At 42.7% G+C, this 10,283-nt stretch overlaps 1 protein-coding gene across 2 annotated transcripts in view; it reads right to left on the bottom strand.

Moving 5' to 3' along the window:
- Positions 1–915: 915 nt before the first annotated feature.
- The window catches only part of adarb1b (adenosine deaminase RNA specific B1b), a 102,189-nt gene continuing 92,821 nt past the window's right edge, over positions 916–10,283 (bottom strand). For both annotated transcript variants that reach the window (XM_070914100.1, XM_070914101.1), the window contains 6 exons: positions 9,642–9,810; positions 9,313–9,464; positions 8,418–8,586; positions 4,573–4,754; positions 2,417–2,595; positions 916–1,798 (listed from right to left, as the gene is read on the bottom strand). In XM_070914100.1, coding sequence (XP_070770201.1) covers positions 1,622–1,798; positions 2,417–2,595; positions 4,573–4,754; positions 8,418–8,586; positions 9,313–9,464; positions 9,642–9,810 — 1,028 coding nt within the window. In that variant the 3' untranslated portion in view covers positions 916–1,621. The remainder of the gene's footprint in view (positions 1,799–2,416; positions 2,596–4,572; positions 4,755–8,417; positions 8,587–9,312; positions 9,465–9,641; positions 9,811–10,283) is intronic.

Below are 10,283 nucleotides of genomic sequence, written 5' to 3'. Positions count from 1 at the left end.
AATCTGCAGATGTAAGAAGAGGGGGCGACGGACGGTGACATCACACTGTGACCTACAGGTAGAGCTGATCAGATATTAAGCATGAGACTTGTGAGTCTGTTTGTTCATACAGGGAGCTCCTCCAGGTGTTTGCAAAGAGAGTTACGTGGAGGGATTACAACATTGTTTGCATTTCAGACTGTCTCTACATAATGTGGCATCCAGTGAATGTGACTTCATGGCACCGCAGCACATAGGTCGAGCCTTGTATTAGCAGTTCACCTGACGGCTATCATGGATCCCTGCCACAAGGTTACATAGTTACAAGATCTGAGAGGTCTGTTTATCACTATTTTCACTGCAGTATTATCCCCGATCCTCAAATGCCCAATCTTAAGAAAAACAACAATAAAGAAAAAAAAAAAAAAACTGTCCCTGTCCCTCCCCCCAAAACAAACAAACACACAAACAAACAATCACAAGAAATCTAGAAAATAGAGACAAAGATTCAAAGCTGCCTGTGGAGGAAGATGCTGGCATTCATTCAAAATCATTCACTGATGGATGCTTTCCACCACGTGTGTTCTGCTCTGTAGGCCTCCCACTTCAGTTCCCATGCAAAGCCATGGCTTAGATCAAGGAAAAATACAACGTGCAGCACCTCCCAAAGCTTGTCCCAAGACCCAGGCGAGGGGAGGAGAAGAGGGGGGTGGAGGGGGGAGGGGTTGACTGTGATGCTCTCAACATGACCCCCCCACCCCCCATGGTTCAAGTATGAAATGAGAATGACATAAAATAACTTACAGAACATATGCATGAATGAATGAAGACATAAAAATCAACAAAAGTGTCCGACACTGCTGCGACACCGGGCCTGTATGTTCTGTCCAGTCAGTGAATCAAACAGGACCACAGTATTTTGTAACATTTTCCTCTTTAATACAGGGGCTAAGAACATGTAGTCTCATCTAAGGAAACGGACCAAATAACACACATTAAACGTTATATAGCTATTTTAAGTTCTCTTTCTTTTCAGCACTAGATTTACATCCTGAAGATTTATGCATCTTTAAATTAAAGTTCGTCATAGGCATTCATTTTAGCAAGTAGAGCTTTTTTTTTTTTTCTTTTTAGGTCCATACACGTTGGCTTTAGTTAACAAAGATCCTGTGTTTCTAGGCTACATTTCACCCTAAACTGGCTACACTCATTGATCAAGACAATAAAACAAAACTGTATCATTTCAACTTCCACATCTACGACACGAAAACATGATTTCTCTGGGAAACATAAACAAGTCAGCGGCGTTAAAACCGTGGATTCCAGTTTTAAAACAGAAAAACAAGTAAATGAAGAAACACCATCCATTAAAACCAAAATAAAAAGGACAAAAATCAATATGATGAGAAAAGACATGGCGAGGCTGAGGTCCTCTGAGGAATGACAATGATGAGCTACGGATGGTTTGTGAAACTACGCACGTTTATTTCCACAAGTACAAAGTGCACGTGCGTGCCGACACATGGGACGGAGGTAAGTGTCTCTGTGGGCTGGCTGTTAAGAGGGGGCTCTGTTGCTTTCAGGCCTGGGTCAGGGGGTAAAGGAGTGGGGGCTTTAGGAATCCCTTGGTCCCTTGACTCCCTCAGGAGCTGAGGGTGAACTGGTCTTGCTCAATGGGCTTTTTGACCCAGGCCCCCAGGCCGGCCTTGTGGAAGGCCTTGATGAGCGCCTGCTTGGCCGAGTGGTACTCTGTGGCGGCCTGCTTGGCATCATGGTAGGAGCTGGGCTTGAGCATCTTGATCCACAAGATGGACGACAGCTGAAAGGGAGAGAGACGGAGACAAAAAGGAAGTTATGCTGGTTAAGCTCTGGATGAAGTAAATATAAAGCTCATAACAGTGACTCCAGCTCTGCCTTCTGTCTCTTTCTGTGTCTGAGGTTAAAGGTTCAACCATAATAAAAAGACAGATTTCAAGGTTAATTTTCCCAGATGTTAACTTATACCCCATGTGTCAATTGTGGATGTTGCAGTTCATATTTCACCAATCAGCTCTCTGTATGTGGTATGTGAATCATTCATCATGCTACTGCTGGAATTCAATGTCCCGTCTGACCTCTACAATCAGTGGTACAAGTACAAGTACCCCCTTATTTCAAGGAAATAAGATTTTGAGTCTTCTTCAGGCTGCTTATTGTGACATGAATCAAATCAGTCATGAGATGAATCTCAGTGCAGGAAGACTGGCATCTGACATCAAAATCTTTAAATTGTTATACAAACGTATGATTGATTCAACAAAAACCTGGCTGGACGATGAACCAGTCAAATGTGACCAGAACAGCAGAAACAAAAAGCAGCTTGTACTACTGTAAAACAGGGCTGGGTGTCTGAAAATGACTGAAAAACGTCACAACAAAATGAGTGCAGCACATCTACCTTGGAGTGTAGGCGCACCCAGCGGCTGTAGAGGGCGTTCTTGCAGAGACGTGAAGCGCGACCCATGTCGTCCTTGCCTGTGGTTGCATTGATCACCTCCAGAGCCTGGTCACCCACCGTCCAGTTCACACTGAAGTTGGGGGCCTTGCCCGGCTGCCTGGCCTCGGCATTACTTATACCTGGAATAAATAAAATATTTTCTCTTATGTGAAGACCCTCAAAACATTAAAAAACAATTAAAACATGTCTTCAAGCTTTCAATCAGAAAAGAGACTGTGCCAGTAATGAGATATTATTTTATTTTTTCTCATTTTTTTCTTTCCTTCCTCCGAAGCTTCTGTGTTTCCCACAGGAACATAACCCCCTGATACCCCACTGCATGGATGACTTAAACAATGGAGGAGGTATCCAAACCTGGCTAGCCATTCCTTCAAATGACAGCTGCAACAGTAAGCTCTTTTTTGTTGTCCTACTGAGCCAGAGACAAAATACCATCCAGGGGACTCTCCTGGCCTGCTCTCTTCCAGCACACTACGGGACATCGGCCTCCACTGTATCTGAAGCATAACTGGGAGATATATGGATGCCATAAATCGTGGTGTCTGGCTCTTTGTGTGTGTGTGTGTATTAAGCTCCTTGGTTCCATTTGGCAGCACTTGTGGCAGAAGATGATTTAAAGGGGATGAAATCCTCGGTGCTCTAACGCCACAGTGCTTCACCGCTAAAAACTCTCTAAAGCGGAAAAGGTTAATAACCCCCTACCATTATCTCCTTTACCCGCCATTTAGAGAGCAATCAGAGAGGAGGAGCAGGGGGGAGCTCCGGGCCCTATGATATGATGCCCCTAGTCATCCCCTAGGATGTAAAAAAACATGACCACAGCTTCACCTCAACTGCTTGAGTTTGTCGCCACTGTGTGGAAGCCTATCCTGGATGCTATCAGAGCTCAGGCTAATGTTAGCAGCTCTGTCCTATTCTTGACTGGTTTTGCGGAAGTCTACCCTCCAGCAACCCCAGCCATTGTTACTTGAGATATCTGCCACATCACATCAGTTGGTCATCATCCTAAAAGCCTTTTCTTTTGTAACACGGAAAGTGAAAACATACTGTCTGAAAATACAAACAAGTAATCAGCCACACAGGGTCTGATCTAGAACAACGCTGGATACAATGCTTTATTTGCATGTTTCCTAGCATGATATCGTGATATCACATGCCACCAAGTGCACACTTATATCCCTTTTATAAGATTCTTCATTTAAAATGAGTCAGCTGGAAACATTAAGAAGTCAACAGTTTTCAACCAACTCATGGAGCTTAATTAGCTAGCTAGCCACAGCTGATAAAATCTGCCAGTCTTATTTTTGCCCCACCCCTTTTGGGTCAAATCTGTCTGAAATCAAGGGCTTAGCGAATGGTCAATCAAATGAATATGACTTTTTACTTAAGCATCTTTTCTTGTCTTGATTGTCAATGTCTATAGCAAGTATTCTATATAAAAATGAGAGGGAGAGGAAAGAAAGAGAAATGAAAGGTCAGAAACTCTGTTGAAAAATAATTGTATTCTTAAAATGAGAGGAAAGAAAGAGGATAAATGAGCCAAATGAGAGTTAAGAACCAAATGTGGTTTAAAGGTTTCCTACCAGGAAATGTTACATGCTATTGTTTTTTTGTAAGTCCTCTGAACAACAGGAAGACAAAGACTGAATGCTACATCTAAAAATGGATAGTCAGATAAAAAAGAAAAGGTGCAGGAGTCTTGGTCTATTTGGCCTTTATAAAAGGTCAAGCCAATGCTGAAATGTACGCAAAATGAAAAACCTATTCAAATTTCCCAGGAACTAGGTAAATGTCAGCTCAGATCAAACAGAGGAGACAAGCAATAACCGTCTTCTTGCTGTCCACTGACCAATGAGGTGGATAAATGTGTTTACTGATTAGAATTACCGTCGCCCCCTTTGATATTTAGAGAGCTGGAGTTTGACTGGCAAAGATTAACAAGGAGATTCCCACAAAACGTGAAAATGTGAAAATGACCGTGCTCTTACTTCAGCCTCAACTCTTGTCAAGTTTAAATTTCAGCATCTTTCAGCAGAAACCTTATCCGATGTATATTCTCATTTCCCCATCTACTCCACATCAAAGCAGACACTGACCACTGAGTAGAGGCCTGTTGAGGGTGAACTGCTGGGGCAGGTCCTCGATATCTGCAATGCGCTGGTACATGGCCCTGGAGAGGTGGTCAGCATGGTAAAGGCTGCCAAGGATGATGCTGGAGAAGTAGATTGGCTCCGTGAAGTAGCTCATCAACGAGCCCTGAATGCCCACCACATTCCACCTGCAGAGGGAAAACACACACACACACACACACACACACATTAGATAACCACCTTATTTGTTGGAAGTGTGCTGTTTAAACCACATTGTTGAGGTGATTATGGAGAAATTTGTTTAAATAATGTTAAGCTGAAAACACACTTCCATTCTGAGGTCTGTCAGTTATTCAGAAGATATTCATTCATAAATATCTGAAAGATCAATTACATTGCGTGTTAAAAACAACCAACTCCTCATTGATTTAACCATGAAAATATGCTTCACAAAACATGAATGACATGTAGAAATGATTGTGATCAGCCTAAAAAGTGCCCGCTGAGGACCGTGTTCTGTATGACAAACTTTTTGGGCATCGCAAAGTTCAGAGATTGAATATACAAAGAAATATGATAATGTGGCATGTGTGTAAGTGGACGCACACGTGCAACCGCACAAGCAAAATATTAGTACATAAGCAGCCAATGCAATTTACCACACACGATCACCCACAATCCTACAGTTGTGTACAATCCGAGGTATCCAATTTCATTTTCTACAAACTTCTGTGTATTTCTACGCTGTGTCATTAGCCATCTCTCCCCAGTCATTTTCCCATTGACATGCTCTGTGAAGCATCGTCTGCCTCCCTCACAGAGAGAGAGAAAGAGGGAGAGAGAGAGAGGGGCAGCAGACAAGAGAGAGGGATGGAGAGGGAGGCAGTGAAAATAGGAGCAAGAGAAAAAGAGGAAGATGAGAGGAAGGGGGAAGGAAAACGAGAGAGTAGATGAAGGGAGAAAGCAAAAGTTAGGTAGAGATAAAAGACTTAAAGGCTAAGGTTGGTGTTATTTTATATATTTCTTGTTGCCAACAAATTCCATGAGAAGACCAAAACCAACGATGATTTAGTCTCTCAATACCTCGCTGTGTGGCATTCAGGACAAAACCCATTTATTTCTAAAACATAAATCTTTAAAAAAAGGTCACAAATACATGGTTTCATTTTTCAGAAGAAAAGCAAACTTATTTCCTAAAGCAGCTGGACACTGTGGTTCATAGCAAATATTACTCAAAGAGGAGTAAACAGTGGATTTGTTGGGGACTATTTTCAGTTGCGGAGACACAGATTTGGTGTGTTAGTAAGTATTTACGGCAACAGGATGGTGTATGCGGGATTGAGTCAAAATAAACCTACAGTGTGTGTTGATGGCAATGAAGGAACATGTCATCCAGTGCAACAGTGTAGCTCAAGGATGTCTTTTTATAGTTTTTAGACAACAATAGAGCTCAGAGGAATAGAGGTATCAGATATATCAGGCTTTGGCCGCACAGGCGATACTAGTAGTTAGTAGGATTGTTAAATGGTAAATGATCTCACTTATTCAACATACTTTTCAACGTTCACGGTTCCCACAGCGCTTTACAGCTAAGTCTCATTCACTCACACATTCACACACCGATGGCGACCAAGCTGCCATGCAAGGTGCTGGTCTCCATCGGGAGCAACTTAGGGTACAGTGTCTTGCTCAAGGACACTTCGACACAACAGGGGGTTCCAACCCCCAAACCGCTCTACCCTGCTCTACCTCCCGTGCGACAGTGCTAACCACTGCGCCACCATGCCGTGTTGGACGCTGCCAGCGTGATGATGTGATGAGCTCTCCTCATTCTCCCTGTCGCTTCAGGCAAACAGTTTGAGAGTGTGTGAAATTACCAACATGGACCCAGAACAATGAGGAATATGCAAGCGTAAGACCCCAGGCTACTCAACGGGACCATTGTTTCCATATAAGATATCCTCTGTGTGTATGTGTGTATGTGTGTGTGACAGAGAGTGTGTGATATTGTGTGTGAAACGGAGGGAGGGCAGAATGAAATCTGCGAATTTACAGCTGCGAGCAGTAAAGCACACATTCTGCACAGTCAAACAGCTTCACAATATTCTGTGCCGTTCACAAAGTGCAACACACATTTTTTCAGGTTTACACAAATACACCTGAAAACACTCTAAAGGACACACATACAGTAGAAAAAGAACCACAAACAAACAAACAAGCAAGCACACACACACTTTGAGTTATGTTTTCAGAGGCATTCAATTTCATTCCTGTCAAACATCTCTGTATTTCTTTGTTGTCATCTTATTCAATATCATGCTCTGTGCATCTACACACATATACAGCACACACACACACACACACACACACACACAAAGGTACAGGGTCAGAACAAGTCAGGAAGTCCATGTAATTAGCTGTTAAAAGAAATAATGGCAGGAGGAAGCAAGGCAAACAGAGAGAAATAACCCATAAGAGCTTTGCCTGCTTGCTAATGAGCCCATTCAAATAGCTGGGAACAACAGACGCTAAGGCAGAGAACTGCTTGTTCTCGCTGAAGCCGTGGGGCTGGGCATGTAATCAAAGGAAAATGAGAGGAGAGAAAACAACGTGTAAGGAGGGAACATTACGGGCCTTGTCAAAGTGTGCCAGTCAGTGGCTGTATTAAATAGCAGCCCCGCGGCTAACAATCACTCACACGGGGGACAGAAGTAGGGGGGCAGCAGATTTCTCACCTGGCTAATAGCTGTGTCATGCGAGGGCAGAGCCAGGCAGAGTGAGAAGCCTTGCGTAGTCTATTCCTCACAGCGGAAGAGATATACTCACAATAACAATCTCTTATCTTAACTGTATATTAACTCTGAACCGTAACTGGTGTCAACTTTAAAATATCTCGTGTTTTTCCTTGTTATCTAGTAAAAGCTTGGCCAGAAAAAAAGCCCCACATGACTACATGTACGGCCTCCAACCTATTTTGCCCTCTACTGACTTGGATCGCTCCACTTTGGACAACCACACAAAATCCGAATCACTAGTACCGGGTACCGACACGGCGAAAGGGCGACAACTCTTCTCACACAGCGTCCGCTACACAGACGACATCTCCCTCATCAAACACACACTCAGCATTCAATCACTGTGCGTTCAGGCAAGGTATTATGACGCTGGACGGAGCAGGAAGAAGAGGAGGAGAAGGAAAAAGGGGGCATCGGGAGAAGAGTTATGGAGAAGTTTCATCGTTTATCACCACAGGAGGCGCAGTGTTGCCTTGAACATGGACAGAGACTAAAGATGCTATGATCTGCCTGCAAAAATGCCCCAGGGACAGATGATCCATCAATTCAGCTGTCCCTGACACTCCCCAAAGAGAGTGATGGACTCGAAACGAGAAAGCGAGGACATGATGCCATTCATCGCAGTATGAGTAAATAAAACACATCAAAGAGAGTGTCATAAAACATGAAATATGCATATGGCGCAATAATGGTTCAAGTATACATTTACAACATGAGAACGAAACATATTTACTTGTATATGAAGCAAAATGTATAAAGACTTACTTAAAGAAATAGTTTGACATTTTGGGAAATACACTTATTTGAATTTTTCCCCATTTCCAGTCTTTGTACTAAGCTAAGCTAACCAGCTGTAGCTTCATATTTAGCCTTCAGACATGAGAGTGGTATCAATCTTGTGAATAAACGTTTTTACCAAAATGTATTCTTTTAATAATTTTCTGTGAAGTAAGAAGCAACAGAGAACGACAAAGCAACAAAACAGCTGCTAGTTACATCTGAATATTAACTAAAAGCACAAACAGTATCTGAGTGAATACGTTTGAACCACATCACCTTGCGATCTTGTCACTGCAGGACATGGTGAGTAACCTCTCCCCCTGCAGCACCCCGTCCCAGGTCTGGATGGTGTTGCTGGACCTCACAGGGATGGTGCCCTCCCCCGACTCAATTTTGGTCCTCAACTGGCCCCGTGCTTTCCGGTTGGGATGTCTGTCTCCCTGGTCTGAGTGAGACAGCACGGGAAGAGAGGAATAAAAAAAGAGATATATAGAATATATATGAAAGCATAAAACATAAAAAAGAAAAAAATCCCAGGCTGGCTCCCTGTGTTAGGACAAATGCGATTGGTTTATAAAACAACTTCACATATGACAGTAAAAGGACACCAGTGCTGGAAATTTGGATCTCGATCGACGTGCAAATAGCTACAAAAATCTCCTCAACATGAGAAATCAGAGATTCCAAGAATAGAAAGCAAGACATGGCTTCCACAAAAGCATGACCTATTATTTATTATTATGTTATCAATGTTTTCTACCGATCCACCAGCAGACGGCATCTATTCAGTGACTAATTAAATGTGGCTGTTTTCTATTCAGTCTGCCATGTGCAACAAAAAACACTTTGACAAGAGTAAGAGGGAGGTTAATCAGACAGACAGTGTGGGTGGGCCGGGAGGGGGAAAGACTGATAGAGACGGACAGCGAATGACAAAAAGCTCTAATTGCTAGAACCTTAAATGTGTCTGTGATGCGTATTTGGACATCGCAGTAAAAATTCTAATTAAATGAAACCGAGCATAAGAGGCAAACCTATAACATTTAATTAAATAAGAAACACTGAATGTTGTTGAAACTGAATTGTGAGCCAAGATGAAACAAATCAAAAACACGTCGCCTCAAGACGAGGAGGAGAGGCTGGCGTGGGGCGGCGAGTGGATGCTCTGCACCTTCCACTCCGGCCTCGTGTGGGGAGAAGATCCTGGCGTCTCCACAGGGCGAGGTGCTGATGTAGAGGTGGAACTGAACATTGTCCTTTAACCTGTAGCCTCCCTTGTCACACTGCACAAATATCGACTTCTGGTGGTCCTCCTTGATGTTGCTATGAAGAAAGAAATGGAAAATTACAAAACCTTTAGCTATATTTATTTTTCCCCCATTATAGCTCATTTAACTGGATTTAACTGGAACAAAATGAATGGAATTAGGCACAGCAAAGAGCAGTGTAACTACATGTAAGTAGATTTTCAATACAGGCTACCTCCCACCGTCCACTGACCTGAGGAAGAACTCCAGCTGCGTGTAGAGGTACCTGATGAGTGAGCGTCGTGCGATTATCTCAGCGTGGCAGTCATTCAGTGCCAGGCCGCGGTCGCTCATATACTCACCGTTGATGCATTTGGTTCCCGTGGAGACACAAATGACCTGTGCTTCCTTCACATCTGTCCCTGTTGGGGGTACAGGGAACAAACCCTTAAAGTACATACTGTACATGTGCTACTGGTCTAGAACTGTGTTTTAATGCCCTTGATGGCGGAGTTTTTATTTTACAAGCAAAAGTTCAGCATTAATATTGTTACTGAGGTTCATTGGCAAAATGCATTTTATGGCGCCTACGAGTGTTATTCTATTATTTATGATATTATTAACACTGATGTATTAACATGTCTGGAGATCTTTAACTATTTTATATATTGTTGGGTTGTCTAATCTATAACAACACATCATATTTTATAAGCTCATTATATGTATTTGCGTGTAAATGTTAATTTAGTGTGTGTCAAGTATAGAGTAATGTGAAGTTTAAAATGGCGAGGAATGGAAATTCTCAAGTGAAGTACAAATACTTAAGTATTTCCGAAGTACAATAGGACTGAAGACAAAACTGCGGCTGTTGTTTAACTCATAAATGTTGTTGCAT

This window comes from Enoplosus armatus, chromosome 11 (assembly GCF_043641665.1).
Source record: "Enoplosus armatus isolate fEnoArm2 chromosome 11, fEnoArm2.hap1, whole genome shotgun sequence".
In the NCBI taxonomy this organism is placed as follows: domain Eukaryota; kingdom Metazoa; phylum Chordata; class Actinopteri; order Centrarchiformes; family Enoplosidae; genus Enoplosus; species Enoplosus armatus.
Note: the sequence above shows the minus strand (reverse complement) of the source record. Positions and strands in the feature narration are given on the sequence as shown.